Here is a 17,795-nt window from a genome sequence, read left to right on the forward strand (position 1 = left end):
TTAAGAAAATTGATTTCAATATTTTAAGTGGTCTTTAGCTCCTCCATGCTTTGCATTATCTAATTTTCTAGTAAATAAAATCTCAAACGTGACCGGTGTTAGATAGTTCATGGTGTACATTAAGAGCAGCAACACAACTGATCATAATATAAGAGGTTTTGTTATTAAATTAATTGTAACAAAATTAAGTGTGCTGTAGCCCAGTTCTTTCTAAAATTATATTTGGCCAATTTTGCCTAATGGCGTTTCTTTACTACTGTTTAATTGACAAACAAGTCCCATGGAAGGAGTCAATGGCAATGGTACGAAGTTCTACAATGCCTCTAATTAGGTAAAGCAGCCAGAAACTTCAAACACTTTCTGGAAACATTTTCCAGTTTGTGAATAGCAATAGTATTTTCCGCACGTTGCCTGTTTTTGCTTTTACGTTTGTTTTACTTCAGGTGCATTAAGTGTCACAGCATTTATAACACAGCTTCTGTATGAAGAGTGGCTACTTTGTTATGCAATTGATAATAAAAAAAAAAAATCCTTAAAGTAGTGAGTAGTTTCAGAAAAATATAAGAACTTTTCTTCAGTTTTGCATCACAGAAATAGTAATTTTAATACACTGAATTAATTGAATTATTGTACTAGCATTTCAACAGGACCTGACTCACCAGGTAAGAAATACAATCATTTTCTCATACTCGGTAACTGATCAGACAGAATACATAGTAGGAAGGACTTATATAAATCATTCATATCCTGATCAAATTCTCTTGTAGGACTAGTGTAAATCAGGAGTAACTGCACTGCAGTCAGTGGAGTTTCACCAGTGGTTAGTGGTGAAAAGGTAAAAGAGAAGCAAGCGGAAATGCACCAGCATTGTTCCAATTTTAAAAGCTTGGCAGGGTGCTTTTAATCGCTGTATTTGTTAGCTCTAAAGTAAAACATCTTAACTCATTTCAAAAGCATATTTCTAATAATTTATTAGCATTTTGGAGCACATTTGCTTTTCACTTAAGTACAGCTTAATGTGGTTGGTTCCATAAGAAAAACAGCTTCATACTGTCATACAATAGAAACATGAAAACAAAAAAAATCTGTATAAAAACTTCTGGAATTTGTTCTATGCTTGTGCCTCTTCTGTAGATTTTTCTCTTAGTTGTTTCTTTTGAATACAAGGTTGTATAAGTAAAAATATTATCCCCACCATGTATAGCAAGCCAGATATGTAAAAAGAAAAATCATATTTATGTGTGATGTCATAGATCCAACCTGCAAAATAAGGACAAAACATGTTTGTTACAAAGCTTGCAACAAGGTACATTGCATGGGAAAGTATAAAAAATACTGCACGCTCCTCTTATGACATTTCAGTCAAATCTATAGTTTTGTGGAAAAAAAAAAAGGTGGCGATTGTCTCCTCCTCTAGATGCTACAAGTAGAAATGTATTAACAAAACCTCTTGTTCATTCACCAAAAAAAATAGCGCAGAATCTATCCCCTCATTTAAGTATCACGGAAGTCTTAAAATGGGACTCTAGCTATGTGCCATCCTAAGAAGCCAAGCAACCTTCTCTCTAAAACTGTACATTTTACAAACAAGTTATCATAGGTCTGGCTTTAAAACAGATGTTTTGGAATCCCAAACCAATTAGTTCTTCCACCCTACTATCTTTGTAAAATTCCTGATACTGCAGACTAGTTCAAATGCTGTGCCCTGTGCAAGCAAACACGTTCCCAGAAGCCTTCTCAAAGACTCACATACCGATAAAAGACTTCTCAAGAGATAAGATCTCAGTACTGTAATGACTCTCATTCCAACCTTAATTCCTTTGCAAAAATACATTAAAGTTACTTCACAAAGGTTTGAGAACCCAAAACAGCAAGATTCCCTCATGTCACGCTGGTTGCATTGCAATGGTACCTCAAGATGAGACGCTTTTTTTACACCAACTAATTGCATCCTATTGGCTTCGTTACTAACGACCAAATACAAAGGCATGTTCAGCACAGGCTGAGAGGTGCTGAAAAGGTATATGGTAGAGTAGAACACTGCTGCTTTTCAAAGGGCACTAGATGAGCTTTCCTCTAAATTGTGTCGGCTGACTCAATGTTGGGGAGAGAAGGTTGACAGCGTTCTTGCTTTTCTGAGTTGCTTGTGCTGCTAATAGCTTCAGTTCAGCCTAGTGCCACCCCTGGTTGACCACGGCCATTACTCATAAGGTTTCTTACTGCCTTCTTCTGATATGCTTATCTGTAAAAGATAGCCATAGTCTGGCTATAGTATTGACAATCACTACCTATATCTCTCCTGTACTCGCCTGCCTCTTTCTATGAGAAAATTTATAATGAATGTTTGTTTAAGTCCAAGTAACTTTAGGGATAACATACACACATTTCTACCTTCTACTGTAAAAAGATTATGAGCCGTGCAGTCCCCAAAGTAGGTATTTCTAGCTGAAGGAAGCCGAAGCTAAGTTAGTTAAATCAACACATCCATTGGCAGGTTAGAGTGGTGACACCCAAACACACTTTATAGTTCTCTGGGATAATACTACGGTACAAACACATGCCTACCCTCAAACCTATTCATTTTTTCATCTAGAGGCATGAGAATGTATAGTGCATATACTACACAAAACACATAAGAATTTAAGTTAAACCTTTCAATTTAAAAAAAGTATATGATAATACTTTAAGGAAACATACCATTGAAAGGGTAGCTTGTGATAGATTTGGGGTTATTTGCAAGGACGGTAATTTGTAGTGTGCAAATACTGAGCTGGTACCCAGATGGTGTGATCTGTAAATTTGTACATGTAATCCTCCAATCTGGAACAGCTGTAATTTTGTTAACTACACGTGCTCAGAACATAAGAAATCTTAATAATATATCAAGTCACACGGTTATTATACAAACATCTGTTCGTTAGAAATTTGAACTTTTTACCTGCAAAGGGTGGTCCAAGCAATGCAGATATTCCGTTGGCACAAATGATGATGCCATAGGCATTTGCAAGGTGTTTAGTCCCAACTAAATCTTCAGTCACAACAGGCATTAGAGAAAAATAGCCACTAGAAAATCCTATTAGAGCACAAACCACAGCCAGGCTAATGTACGTTTGCATTAGTGGTAAAGTAAGAATGCAGGTGACCAGGGTAAAGTTAGCCATGAGGAAGACGTTCCACGTGCTGATGCACGGGAGATCAGAGATGATTCCAAGGATCACTTTACCAAAAATATGAACAATGGCTATAATGGATGTCAAAGGGAATATATTGTTCTGACTAGACAAGTTGTACTGCTTGACTATTTCTGGAAGATGAATAAAGGGAATGACAAAGCTGCTATAGGCAAACAAAGCCCAGATTATAAAGGCCACAAATACTCTATTGGTAAACAGTGATGCAGCTCCAAAGTAGCTGGAGTACCATATTGCAAAGCCCTTCCTGACGGTAACCGTCAGCTGGCTCACTGTCTTAAGAATGCGCAGTCCATACATATTCCTTCCGCTTCTAGATTTACCTCCAATTTCTATGTGCGGAACGCTGTCAAGCATTTCTTCACTTGTTGCCTCTTCTTTTTTTTCCGGTTCTTCACTGAGAACTCCATTAGATTTTATAGCCTCTGCAGAATGGGACAGAGCTTTTGCCTGATTACCTTCAGTATTACTTCTCACAACATATTTTTCACTAACAACATCTTTGGGAGAGAGTGGTCTCATAAGCGCCCCACAGACACAAAGGTTCAGGGAGATGGCACCCTGGATGAACATGGCGTTCCTCCACCCAAATTCAGTGCAGAGGTACTTCAGTAAGGCAGTCATTAGGAAAGCACCAAACCCAGTTCCTGTGGTACTGAGTCCTTGTGCAAGTGCTCTTCTCTTCTGAAAATACTGCCCCACCATGACCACTGCAGGCAGATAAACCATGCCACTTCCAACGCCTATGAAAAGAAAAACCAAAGTCAATGTGAACTTTTTGCCGACAAGATAAAAAGCGGCAAAAAAATGAATCCGTTCTATTCCTAACTTTTGCACAAGCACAGTAATAAAACTGAGAATAAATTTTCAGTTCATATTAACTTTCATTTCTGTCTTGTAGCATTTTCCAAAATTTGCAATACTCATTCCAGTGAGAATACAATACTGTTGTTTAACTGCTGGAGAAACTGAAACACTTTGAAGATAAAACCTTTACCTCAGTGCAGCATGACACCACTGGAAAGGCCCAAACATCTCACAATAAGTCAGTGACAGTTAATATGGGAACAAACATAAACAAACCCTATTCTGAAATATCTGCATTTGTTACACTTGTATCTGATCGTATCAGCGACCAGAAATTCCTTAGCGGGCACATCTTGTTGCTTTTGCCTAAGGTCACCAGCAATGAAGATCCAGGCTGAGTTTTTGTCCTTGCGTGGTAACTGTGGAGCCCCAGTGACTGATACACACGTTTCAGTAGGCACGGCGGGTTAGCCCAGTGGCACAAATTCAGGTGGCTTCCAGGTCTCTCTTTGGGCACTCCAGGGAAGTCCAGGGAGGGCCACACAGTAGCTGCACAGGCATATTCTTAAAAGGCAGATGTCTAATTTTGTAGAAATTCCCTCACTTGTAGTTAAAAACCAGGGTATTAATGGTACCTATTTCAAGCAGGAAGTGTTGAGAGTTGTGCAAACCATCATTAAAGATAACAGCTGCCTAGTTTTTCTCATAGCAAATTCCTAACAGAGGGGATTTGGACTGGAAGAGGTGTATGCAGACGATGCTTCCAAATTCACTGTGATTGTAATTTAGAAGAGTGTTTTGGACTTGAAAGTTTTCCTTAACCATTATCTGCTGATAACGCAGCTACAGCATGATCTAGCTATAGCTACATCACGGCAGCACACCATGCTCAGAGCTGACTTGTTTTGCCTGTTAGAAGTATTTATTTCTTTGCTGTGCAAATACATGATCAGGTTTTTATTTTGCACAAGGCCTCCCTCCCCAAACCCACCCACAAACTCTAAGGAAATTTCTCTGCCCACCAGAACACTCCCTGCCTTGTCAGACTGGCCTACTGCTGACTGCTGTGAAAAAACAGCCCAGACTTGTGTTAGAGTTTACTGTGCTTCCCTGCACATCCCGAGATATAACATATTTTTAAAACTGTTTTATCTTACTTTTTCATTCTGTGGGCTACATAGCAAAACATAGACTAATCACATGCAAAGGCATGCCACCTTCAGAGGTACATACAGGGCCACAGGCCTCTCCACTCCCTTTCCTCACAGATTTGTCACCCAGCTCCACAAGGGCAGCAGCAGGGATAGCTCTGCTCTCCCTCTCCACAGGGTCCCAGGGGCCACTTTGCCCCCCAGCCCACAGGGGCTCCCTGCCACCAACAGCTCCAGGCACCCACCCCAGGGCTCCCCAGGACAGGTGAGTGGGGAGAAGGCTCCCCTGCCCCTCCACGCTGCTGCTGCGGGGAGGAGAGCCCGCGGAGCTGGGATGCAGCTGGCAGCCAGGAGGTGAGGGGGCAATGCTGTGAGGAGCTGGTGGAAGGGAACCACACTGAGGTGAGGGGCATGTTGCGAACAGGAGCTGAGGCAGCTGGGGGGACAAGACTGGGATCATGGGGATGCACTGCATGAGGGCATCTGGCATGGTGGGTGACCAACGGGGAGAACAGGAGCCATGGGTAAGCCCACGAGCACTGCATGAAGGCCCGGAAGTGATTGCAGCAAGAGGCAGCCACGGTAAGTGAACAGCAGCCTTACATCTAGTGGCCACAAGAACATGAAGGAAACTTCCCTGCAGTGGCAGTGAGTGAGGGGTCCGTGAGCAAGGTATTGGGGGTGAGGGGACGGGGACTGAGGCCATGGCTGAGTGAGGAGATCATGAGTGAGGGGACGGTGTGTGAGGGGATGGGGAGCGAGAGGATGGGGAATGGATGTCTCATGGAGCTGGAGAAACATCTTGGGCATCTACAGTGGTTTTCTGGCCAGAATTACTTCTGTAAGAGCATGTCCCTTCTTCACCTCATGTAAAGATTTACCTCAGATTTCTTCTGAAAATATGGGTTTCACCCATCTTTAAGTTATCTGTATAATTTCTGCCTTTTTGTCTGGTATTTTCAGTACACTCTTTCTGAAAAGGCGCAAGAGAAAAGAAGCCGAGAGAAAGAGCGTGTAGATTCCTGTCTGCTTGATTATATTCAACACATGGAAACAGAAATGCCAAAATGGGCAGAACTCTGCCTGCAATTACTGTTCTTTGTTCAGGAATGTAAATCATTACTGAAATCTACCGTATGGTGATATAAAGAGTGGTCACAGTGACCCCTGCTAGCTTCAATTTTTTTCCATCCAGAAAGCTAGATAAAAAATTATGTACAGAAATTCTGCAGATTTCTATGAAATTCTGTGGAAGGGCTATTTGAGTGAATGGAGAGTACTGAAGCTATTATTAGTATTGCAAACAATTTTTTTCACAACGCTTCTGTCTGTCAAGTATAACATAGATTCTGTGCTTTATTTGCAAACATAACTGGCCATGTTATCCATGGAGTGAATAATATTGAAAAACCCCTTGAATTGCTCGGTGTTGCTCAGATGATAAAGGCCAAATTTCATATTTCTCACTTGGATCACTTCAACATTGTCATTTAATTTCTATTAAAAACTTCTCTTTCCAGAAATTACATAAGTGAATAAAATGGAATAGTCCTTTAAGTAGGTAATACTGGGCTTTTCTACATAACTTCCTTAAAGTAACTACATTTTTTCACAAGAAACCACATTCTGCTAGAAATTGAGCATTCAGGCACTAAGGATCTAATGGTTTTCAAGAAAGCTGCCTAAATACACATGCCTTTTCATATTTTGCTTGGGCTCTTACACATGTTAAAAGGTTTTCTAGAGACCTAATTCCAAGAAAAAATGACAAAGTATTACTTCTTTCAGTGATTCTGATTGTAAAAAAAGGTAGCAAAATTAAGTGCTATTTATTAGTGGTTGTTGATGTAATCTGAATATCCTTTATTTGAAGCTATGTATGAAATATGGCCACATGCATTGTCCTAATTCAGGCAGGGATAGAGTTAATTTTCTTCATACTAGCTCATACGGTGCTTTGTTTTGGATTTTTGACCCAAACAGTGTTGATAACACAGGGATGTTTTAGCTGTTCCTGGTCAGTACTTACACAGAGTCAAGGCCTTTTCTGCCTCTCACCCCACCCCACCAGCGAGTGGGCTGGGGGGGCACAAGGGGTTGGGAGGGGACACAGCTGGGACAGCTGACCCCAACTGACCAAAGGGATGTCCCACACCACATGGCGTCATGCTCAGCATATAGAGCTGGGGGAAGAAGGAGGAAGCAGGGACGTTTGGAATTGTGGCAGTTGTCTTCCCAAGTAACCGTTACACATGATGGAGCCCTGCTTTCCTGGAGACGGATAAACATCTGCCTGGCCATGGGAAACAGTGAATGCATGCCTTGTTTTGCTTTGCTTGCGCATGCAGCTTTTGCTTTACTTATTAAACTGTCTTTATCTCACTTTTACCCTTTTGATTCTCTCCCACATCCCACTGCAGGAGAGTGAGCAAGCAGCTGTGTGAGGCTTAGCTGCCTACCAGCAGTAACCCACAACACCTTTAAAATGGGTTTTGAAGCAGTACATAGTTATCATAATCTGGTATTTTATTAATGGGGAACAGCTCCTGTAGAAAACATTTGCAGTTTCTTCCTGTGACAGAGAGAGGGGTTAGCCAGATAAATAATTCAACAGTGTTTTAACATCTTTAAATTCCACTTGTTAGAGTTTGGGTTACATTAATTCTTCTAATTAAAAATGTCCTCTAATATATTCACTTGAAAGAAACTGATAGAAATACTATCTTCACAAGGCAGATTTAAATGACAACAAAAGTCACTGGTCCCAATCCACTGAGTAAATAAATAAGTTTTCTAAAAAGATAACAGGCTGTAAAGAGTGTGAAAGAAAAGCTGGCATAACTTCACAGTGTAACCTCCCTCTTTACTCACCCAGATAACCTTCAAGAGAACCAAAAATAATTGAAAGAACCTCCAAGCGGTAGTACAGCTTACCGGCTGTCACTCCAAACGTAAGAAAGAGGTAGTGCACATTTGAGGCATAGGCACTCAGTATCCAGCCTAGGGCATTCAATATCCCTCCAATTATAGCTGTCTTGCGGCACCCACACATGCTGATGAATAAACCAATGAAAGGACCTGTTAAAAAACATGAAAAAATGTTATTTAATTCTCTATGCCCATTAATAATTTTTCACATGAAGATTCTTAATGTTTTAAACAAAATGTTAAACATCAGGCTACTCATGCAATTCAGTTTATATTCCCTATTACTGTTTAAAATCCTGAAAAGAAACATTCAACCAAATACTTAGTAAATACACGCAGCACCTAAAATCAAAGTTGCTCCATGACGAAGGGACAGTTTAAACAGAGGAAGAAACTGGAACCGTTGTTCCCAATACTAAAGCTGTGTGAGTGCAGGCCTTTTTCACAAGTAACTAGGAAATAAACATTCTATTTTGTTTTCAGTGGAACACAACTTTTTCAACTTAATTTAGGGAGACAGAGGTATGTATATACATATATACATAGACACACCCCTCAAGATATTATTTTGGGTTCATCCAACCACAACCTAAAAAATAAATTTTAGTTCAGCTGCCAAACTGAAATATAAACTGTCTGAATTCAACATTTTCTCCTCCCAGAGAGAGTATGGGGAGGGCCACAAGCTTCACAGATGATCCATTCTCCTAATTCTCATGAGACCTGGAAGTCACAGGCATCCTTTCCTGCTCATGCTGTCTCCTCGAGTAATTGTCTTCTTTATCATCTTCCCTGTTGTTCCCTTTCTCCCTCTACCTTGTAAAATTTGTCCTGGTGAATGTAAAAAGGCAACTCAGGAGAACTTGGGTAGCTCTGCTAATAAAATGGAAAACTGTAAGAAAATACATGAGGGATGAGTGCCAAACATATTCCAAAAATCTTTGTATTTTTGAAATAAATCATGCTGGAACATACCTACAATAAGCGTAATGCCCATGCTGAGGGAGCTAACCCACGCTGTTAAGCCACGACTTTGATTAAAATCTTCAAGCCATTCCATGTTGAGTATTCCAAGGGCCATTTGGGACCCCATGATAAGTATGTGAACAAGGAAAGAGGAAAGCACAATCATCCAAGCCCATCCTCCATCAATGTTTGGATTAGGCTTAATTGGCTTACTTCCAACTTTTGAGTCATCTCCAAAATCATACCCAATATCCTCTCGACTAGCATACATTTTCTCCACGGTATTCTGAAACAAATGCAGTAAATACCTTCAAAATACATACAAAATTGTCAGATTTTGTAGTTTGGTTGTAGTGAATGGCATAAATCACATCCATATTTCACGATTGTGATTTAGTGCGGTTATAAAGCAAATACTGGGTTTTCATTGTTCAAATGTAAAATGCTTAGAAAATTATCTGATTAATGTATTTCTTTGTGTACCTTATTATCATGGCTGTCTACGCAGCAGCATTTATGGGTTGACAGTAGGCTGCATTGTTCCCATTACCATATACTTTACTTACTTGTAGGTGGCTGAGAACACTCACTCTTCATGGGTTGACTGTGGTCACAAAAAACGGGTGGTCACTCTCTCTATATTCCTTCTCCGTATCACCTTCTGCCTTCCCAGTAAGATTATGTGCCTTTGCATTCAAGCTGATAAAGCTTGGAATAAAAGAAAAAACAAAATCCTGAAGAGGCAGGTAGATGAAGTTACCGTATCTTTTCAGAGGAAACCAGTTTTGGTAGTGGAAGAATGAGAGTGAAGACAGAGAAAGATGAAGATTTAATGTTCTTGATTTTCAAAACACTTTGCTTACATAAATTACAAGGGGATTGTTACTACCTCTCTGGCAAGCTTTAAACTTTTATCAGAGTCAACTGGACAAACAGTTTGCTATTACGCCTTCAGTTTCCGTAGTATTAATCCATAAATCCTACTAAACCCAAAGAATTCTTCCAAACTAATGTAAATGTCTACCACGATCAAACTGAGTGGCAGAGTTATGCGCATAGGTGTATGTAGGATCAGGCCATCATAGATTAATTTGGTTACTTTGATTTCTTCCATTGTTACTCTAAGTGAAGATTGCAACACAATTTGAAAATAATTTCAAAACAATTTTTAATTGATTAACAGGCAAGGTACAGAACCCTGTCTTCCCCCCATCTGATTTCTGCTGCAACGTACTGAAATGTTACCCAACTGTGGAGCACCACATATGTTTCCATGGAGACTAGAAATGTAACAATACAAATTACCAGAGATGGTAATTTTTTGTCTTCTTTTCTTCTCTGGAGAAATAAAAAAAGCCATCAGCTTCACAACAGTCAAAAAGTTATCAAAAATTGTTTTAAAAAGCTTCTTATGTGTTCTGTGAGCCCTCAGAAGGTGCACCTCAGGCCTAGCTCCTCACTACTGAAAACTGGCAGCAAATGGAGTAACTCAGATTCTGTACTAACTGAAAAATTGGGCTGTTTAAATACATTAGGATATTTTGCTTCTCAAATTACTACCTTTTCGAACTGTTTTACTTTTTCCTTATTGCTAGATAAACATACAGAGAAGGCCCTGAAGTATTTCGTACCAATATACAGATGGAGTCAGAGCCAATTAGTCAAAGTCACCATTTCCTTCATAGACAAGAGTGAAAACCTGCCGATACACGTAACCTCTCCAGACTGGCTGCTGGGTAAGTTACCTTCGTAGTTAGGTGCCACATATCCCTTACTTGCAGTACAGGTACTTACATGTAGCTAAGGGCAGCTCAAACACCCAGGTTTCTCCAAGAGCATGCTGATTTGCCTCATTGCGAATTGGAACTAAAATATGTTTTAGTCCTGGTATCATTTTTTTCTAGATGGATACTCTTTATGGACGGGGTTATCAGTAGCCCTTTCTTGGCCATGGAAGGTATTGGTGACACAGTGAGGAAGAACAAAAACTGTGCATGTTTAACACTTGCCGCACAAGTGGATAAACTGAGACCAATTGATGAGTCCACACCTGGGTGCCAGTGGAAACACACCAAAATTACTTACTGACCTTTTCTTTCCAAAACAAGAGGCAGAGAGAAGGGGAATTATGCTTACAGGTCTTTCTAGAGGTCCTGCAGGGTGTTGAGGCAGGACCGTATACACGGAGAGAAGCAAGATAGCAGGGAAACAAGTCAGAGCTGTGCAGTGGTGCACTGTTTTCTGAACACAGAAGGACAACCTGGGACAGTCTTTGTTTAAATTATACTTCATCCTTCCTCTACAGAGAGCAGGTCTTAAAGATGACAGCTCAACTCCCTCTTATTAATGTACTAGTAGCCAGATCCTCCATCGATGTAGTTTATATGACTACTTATGGAGGATTCAGCCTACTCACAAGAAAGAAGAATACTAACTGCATAAAGGTAATAAAGATAGTGAATAATCATGCTAATGGGAAATAATGAGAAGTAGCAGAATGGAGGAAAATTGCAAGCTGTTAAACATACTCTGTATGAGAACAGTGAAAATGTATGATGGATATTACAGTACATCTTAGATAATGGAATACAAAATTATGTAACTAAAGATTCAGAGTCAGGATTAAATGTGGAGCCTCACCTTTCTCTTTCATGCTTTTGACTGGTTTTGTGTGCGCTTCAGTACTGATATTGGATACAGAAATGCTCTTGGACAGGAAATACATACATACATCTTTTATATATTTTAAATGATTTTTAAAAAATAATTGATATTGAGATGAAAAGATATGACACTCATCTTTGCAATCTTACTGACAGAATAGGCTTAGATTGACTAGATGCAAGTTAATGCCATGCTTGAATCAACCCCCACAAATCTTCAGAAAATGCATATATTTTCCCTTTGAACTGGATTCTCGCTTGCTATTACTTTTATGCTATTAACTTTCCACTATCATCACAAGTTCAGAGTGAATACACTTAACAGCAGGGAAGGCAATTTCCAATAATTGCACAAACTCTTAGGCTCTGGATAAAGCAAGGACTGGATGTCTGGATCCTCTCCCCACGACTGGCTCACCCCCCTGCGGCCTATTGCAGCCAGGAGAAATGCACTTACCTGCCCTCAGCCTTCTTCCCACACCACAGCACTGCCAAGAGCTCAGTATCACGGGAAGCAGAGAAGCCCAAGGGGCTCTTTGCAATTGCAAAATCCTAGAGAAACTGCAATGAAAATGACAGCAGCCGATTTGTGAAGCCAGCCTTATTTCTCCAATGACAAGGTAGTGAAGACCCACTCACAGTAACCGTGTTTGAATACAGCCCCCCACAAGGGATGGCATTTAAAGGCAGGAGAATCTGCATTGTTGTTTGGTCAGCTGGAGAAGGGCTAGATTTTTTTTCAGACACACACAGTATGCAGAGCTCTCAGAAAACTGGCCCGAACATTAGTGCCCTGGAAGATGCTGAGCTTTTCTGAAAAACTGACTCGAGCTATTTTAGGGACAAATGCGGGTGCTGTAATAAGACCAAAGTTAGCAGCAAAACACCAAAGTGGAGCTATGGCTCTCTAGCTTGTAGTTAAACCAGATCATTAGAAAACATCTGATCTTGATATAAAAAGTCCACACGATGAATAATTTACATATACTTTGGTAACCTCTTCCAGTACCCAACTGCCTCAGTATTAAAAAGTATAGAATAAAATCATACTTTAAGGGCACTTCCAATGGATAACTCATAAATGCATTATAAATAGTAATGAATTTTGATTTCCCAGCAGACATGCCACACATAATTATTTGTGTTTTGAAGACATAAAAAAAAAAATTGTTAAAAACATCATTTATTTTGGGTGCTGTAAGTTTTGGCTGTCTAACTTCAACTTGCTAATACGTCGAGCGCTTCAGCTGTCAATGACTTCACTGGAGATGTGGAGACTGGCCACTACTGCAGATCGAAGCCACAGTGGGTAACTGTGCGCCCAGCAAGGAAGAGAAAATCAGGGAAATGAAACGCTTAAAAGGGGAAACTAATTGCCTGGGTGACAAGTTTGCATCAAGACGGTGGCAGTTCAATTTCCAGGCTCGGGTTGCTGCCCTTCTGCCCGGCGGGGCTGTTTCCCAGGCCCTGCTCTGGAGACCTCCCCGGGAGACCCCTGGGTGCTGTTCTGCCTCAGCCTGACCCACCAGCGGCCCCGGGGCCCCGGGGACAGCGGGAACAAGCTCACATCATAGCCAGTTTTCTCCCCCTTGGTGCCAAGGGAACGGGCAGCTTGCATCGGGCGCTGTCCCTCTGTTTTGTGAACGGTTACACACTGTCACCGGAGCAGCCCCGAGGCAGCGGAAGATAATCAATTCGGGAGCTTCACACGTTACGCCCTCTCCGGCACTCAGGTTCAGCTCATCGATGCAAAACAGCGCTGAGAAGAGGAGGGCTGCCACCCCCCGAGCCGAGGGCTGCCGCCGCGGGAGCAGCGCTGGCCGCGGAGCCCGAAGTCCCGGGGTCTGGGGTCCCGGGGGCAGCCGCCCCACTGCCCGCGGGGGCCGGGCGGCGGGGCGGCGTTTGGGAGGAAGGGGCGGCTGCAGGCGCCGCCCGCCGGAGCACAAAGGATGACCGCTAGTTACCCCGCTGCGGCGGCGGCACCGCTCCCAGCCCGCAGCGGCACGGAGGGGCCGCCGCCGCCCCCCGGCAGCCCCGCTGCACCGCACCGCACCGGCCCGCCTGTGCCGCAGGCGGCGCGGCCGCTGCGCCTACCCCCGCCCGCGCCCACGCCGGTGCCGGTGTTAGGCGGCGGCTCCCGGCTCCGCCCGAGGTACTCACCGCGCCGTGCCCCGCCGCCCCAGCCCGCCACGGCGGCGAGCCCCCGCTGCAAGCCCACGCCGCGGCGCCGCTCCGCTCCCCGAGAGCTGCCGCGGGCTCCGCGTCCACCTGCGCCCCGCTCCGCTCGGCCGCGCCCCTTGCTTGCAGCCCCAGGGCTTATGTTCTGCAGAAGTCTGGCAGCGGCCTTGGCCCTCTCGCCCCCCAGGCAGCTCCGCTTCTGCACCGCCTTGTCTCCATTCCCTGCAATTTCAAATCTCCACGCGCTTTCATTCCTGCGATACCGGCTAATTCTGGTTTGGCGGAGGAGATTTGCAATCCTCTCACATGCACACTCTTGTGGCTGAATGAAGTTTATTGCTGCACAGGTTATCGCCGGAAATTTACATCCAGAGAGTTACAGGATATAATCCAATGGAAGCAGCCTGTATCAAGATTTTAATGGCCGTTGGATTATGTTTAGAGAGGCTGGCTGAATTTATGTAGCCAGACCGCCCTAGGAACGAAGCTCGGAAGCTTCATTGTGTAGTACCTTATTTGTGCAATAAATAGGCTTCAAAAATATTCCTCCCTTAGGAGAAGAAAAGAGTTGCAGAGGAATACTCCTACTTTTTCAAAGCAGTATTCGGACTCAGTTGTATCTTCCTGAATAATCTGACATTAATGAGGTATACATTCTGCAATACGTTGCTTTGGCTATTTGCAGTTAATTTACCCAGGTTAAAGTGATTGCATGCCGGTGTACAAAACTTTCATCATTGGAGAATCTTGGTGTCCTACAGCAGTGCGCTGAGTCGCGTAAATAACGCTTTTCAAGGAGAGAAGAGGCAATGAGGAAAGACCAACATGAATGTTTCAATGGTGTTGCACGTGCTGCCTACGTGCATAACGTGGTGGCTCAGAATCTGTCAAAGAGAATTGGTTTGGGTGGTTTTAAAAATACGTTTGGGACTTTTAATATTTTTTTTTATATTTTTGACTGTACTCTTTGGCCTACATACCATTTACACATGCAAATCTCATCTATTTTTTCAGAAAAGTTTAATGTTCTGTTCCATTATATACCTAGTCCACCAAATATATCAATATGAAACATTTTTATCTGGTTTTGGTTCAAGTGTGTCACAGGCTATGGGCTATTCCTGTGGCTGCAGTCTTTACATAAATCTTATATTACTTTGCACTGTAGTCTTAAAAAGATAATCCTTTTCCAGAATAAACAACTAGATTCGTGTCAGAGATTTATGATTGGGTTCATTTACTTCTCCTTCGTAAACAAAACTAGATTTCCCATTTTAAAAGATTGAGGTATTGCATTGTAAATGTGTGCCATTCTGAAGTATACATGTTCCCAATTACTTTGTTTTTTGCAATACATTGTCCAACAGCGTCTGGGCATTCGTATCCCAGGTTTTAACTTCGGTGTTAGCTTTTCAGCTGGAGTCCGGTTTCTTAACAGTTTTAATGCTAGGGACTTGGCACTTGAAATTCGCTGCTTATTGGCTAGTATTATTACCCAAGTTTGAGACACATACATTTTGATTTGTGAATCATCTAACGTGCTAACATACTTTATTAAACCTACCACAGATGCAGATTTACTGGGATTGTGAGATGACTGGTCACAAAATATTAAAAATACATTTGTTTGGCTGTTAACCCACGTTCCCTCTATTACCTGAAATGCCACCTGTGTGCTTAAGTCCTTGTGCTAACAGAGATTCTGTTTTTACAGTTTGATCTGATGGAGAATTCACTTAGCTGTGTCATAGTGCTTCAGCAGTTCTGCTTCATATGTCATTGTGGTTCTGGATTTATGTTGTCTCTTGAGAAGATAAGTATGTATGGATCTATTTGAATTTTTACCATTAAATTGTGCAGGTCTAACAGCGAGGGTACAAATGATGCTCAGTAAGGAGAAAAGTCCACTGTGTAAGAATGGGAAAGACAATACTATGGTATCAGAAAGAGTTTGCAGTTTTTAGCAAAGATGCGTAAGGTACCTGATACAGTAAAATAAGATGTAAACAAGGTCTGACAGTCCATGGTGCCTTAGAAATCATAACTGTATAAAATGGTTGGATGGCAAGCAGGGTAACCCAAATGGAGAAGGAAGGATTTCTTACTAGTCCCTTAAACATGATGGTAATTATATGCAATAATATAACTTAAAAGGAGAGACAAACGGGGGGAGAGAGGGAGGAGGGCAGGAGTAGGAGGAATTGGTAACTCAGTTTTGTTTACTGTCCGAGGGCCACTGTGGTGGCTTAGGCTTTTACAGTCACAGAAGTGGTGGCTGGAAGGGATCTCTGGGGTCCACCAGTCCAGCCTTGCACTGAAAGCAGGATTGTGACCTGTGGTATTTCAGGTCACCCATGGCTTTGCTTAACCTGCCCTTCAAAGCCTTCAAGGATAGAGACTTGACAGCCTTCCTGGGCAGCATGTTCCGGTGCAGCACCACCCACACACAATCACATGCAACCAGTCACAACTACAGTGACTCAATTCATGACCTTTGCTACCTGTTTTACCATTCACTACTACTGAGAAGAGTTCAGCTCAATGATCTTTGCCACTCCCCTTCAGGTGGTTGTAGATTGTTATCAGATCTCTCCTTATTTTCTTCTTTGCCAGACTAACCGAGGCCAACTGCTTCAACATGTCTTCACAAGTCATAGGTAGGCCGCTCACCATCTCATCAGCCCTCTGCATGCCCCTCTCCTGTTTCTTGACATCGTTCTTGAACTGGGAAAGCCAAAACAGGATATAGTATCCCAGGTCTGGACTCAGTAGCACTGAATAAGGAGGGATAACAATTCCTATTCATCTGCTGTCTTCATGCTCCCTTCCTAATGTAGCTCAGTCTATGATTCACTTTATTAATACTGAAAACACCCTGTTGGCTCATATTCAACTTAGTGTCCGCTGTGACAGCCACATGCTTTTCAGCTGGGCTAGTGCCCAGGCAGCCTCCACTGCTGCCTGGCACTATCCAACCGCGCGTGCACAACTTTGCACTCCTTGTTAAACTTCATGCGGTTTCTGTTGACCCAATTTTTAAGTTTCTCAAAGTTCTCTCAAGTGAAGCTCCACTTTTTGGTTTGAGAACCACGTCCTTCCAAGTTAGCATTGTCTGAAAATCTGCTGCAGGTGCATCCTGTGTCATCATCCAAGTTACGATGAAGGTAGTGAACAATGCTGGCCCCAGTACTAACCACAGTTGTTCTGCTTGCATTGGCCACCAATTAAACATCAACCCATTGACTGCTACCCTTCAAGCCCAGCCATCCATCCAGTTTCAACCCATCTAGCAGTCCATTCATCCAGACCATACACCTCAGCTTTTTCCTCACCTTGGGCTTTAACCACTTGCTTAATCCCCATTGCTCAAAATGGCAGCTGTGCTGGAGAGCTTACAGACTGTTCAGCCCTCTGAAAATGTGTATTGATGAAAACACGAAGTGCTGATTTAGCTTCCCAGCACTTTTCCTCAACTATTGCTGCAGTGCTGATTACCCTCTTCCCTAAAGCTCTCATTAAGTCCCCACCCTGCTTCCCATGAAATGGTAGTACTGCAGTGACTGATAAGGAAATAAAGATTTGACGTAACAGCTTGGTTGCTGCAGCATCAGGATACAGAACAGAAAAAGCATCTTGCTCCCAGTTTTGTTCGATCCCTGAACTTTTAACCAATGCAAAGTATCCCCAAATAACCTGGTCACTTCTTGCTACATAGTTCTAGTTAAAAAGAAAGATAATGTATGGTATTTAAATATTTCACCTCCTCTTGCTTTCAGTAACCTCTTTGGGTTACTGAAGAATTCTCTGTATTTGGAAGGGCATGTTATACTGGTCATGGGTTAAAAAGGAAAAAAAGGACAAGCCAAACTGAATATTTTAATTTGGCATAGAGGTTGCACAGTAGTACAGCT

General features: G+C 42.3%; 1 protein-coding gene across 2 annotated transcripts; it reads right to left on the minus strand.

Moving 5' to 3' along the window:
* Positions 1-1,111: 1,111 nt before the first annotated feature.
* SLC16A14 (solute carrier family 16 member 14) lies at positions 1,112-14,216 on the minus strand. 2 transcript variants are annotated; one of them, XM_075098814.1, is made up of 7 exons: positions 13,867-14,216; positions 12,164-12,258; positions 9,610-9,751; positions 9,053-9,329; positions 8,084-8,227; positions 2,939-3,934; positions 1,112-1,260 (listed from the first exon to the last, which is right to left on the minus strand). In XM_075098814.1, the coding sequence occupies exons 4-7, from the start codon at positions 9,312-9,314 to the stop codon at positions 1,112-1,114; spliced, it is 1,551 nt and encodes a 516-aa protein (XP_074954915.1). In that variant the 5' UTR covers positions 9,315-9,329; positions 9,610-9,751; positions 12,164-12,258; positions 13,867-14,216. The 2 variants fall into 2 exon arrangements, with proteins under 2 accessions (XP_074954915.1, XP_074954914.1); XM_075098813.1 differs by having other exon boundaries at positions 12,164-12,267.
* Positions 14,217-17,795: the final 3,579 nt, after the last annotated feature.

This window comes from Phalacrocorax aristotelis, chromosome 7 (assembly GCF_949628215.1).
Source record: "Phalacrocorax aristotelis chromosome 7, bGulAri2.1, whole genome shotgun sequence".
In the NCBI taxonomy this organism is placed as follows: domain Eukaryota; kingdom Metazoa; phylum Chordata; class Aves; order Suliformes; family Phalacrocoracidae; genus Phalacrocorax; species Phalacrocorax aristotelis.

Coding starts and splice junctions, on each gene's coding strand:
- SLC16A14 (XM_075098814.1), bottom strand. CDS start 9,314: ATGTATGCTAGTCGAGAGGATATTGGGTATGATTTTGGAGATGACTCA. Junction 8,228..9,052: donor GGGCATTACGCTTATTGTAG/GTATGTTCCAGC, acceptor GTTTTTTAACAG/GTCCTTTCATTGGTTTATTC. Junction 3,935..8,083: donor TACGTTTGGAGTGACAGCCG/GTAAGCTGTACT, acceptor TTCTTTTCATAG/GCGTTGGAAGTGGCATGGTT.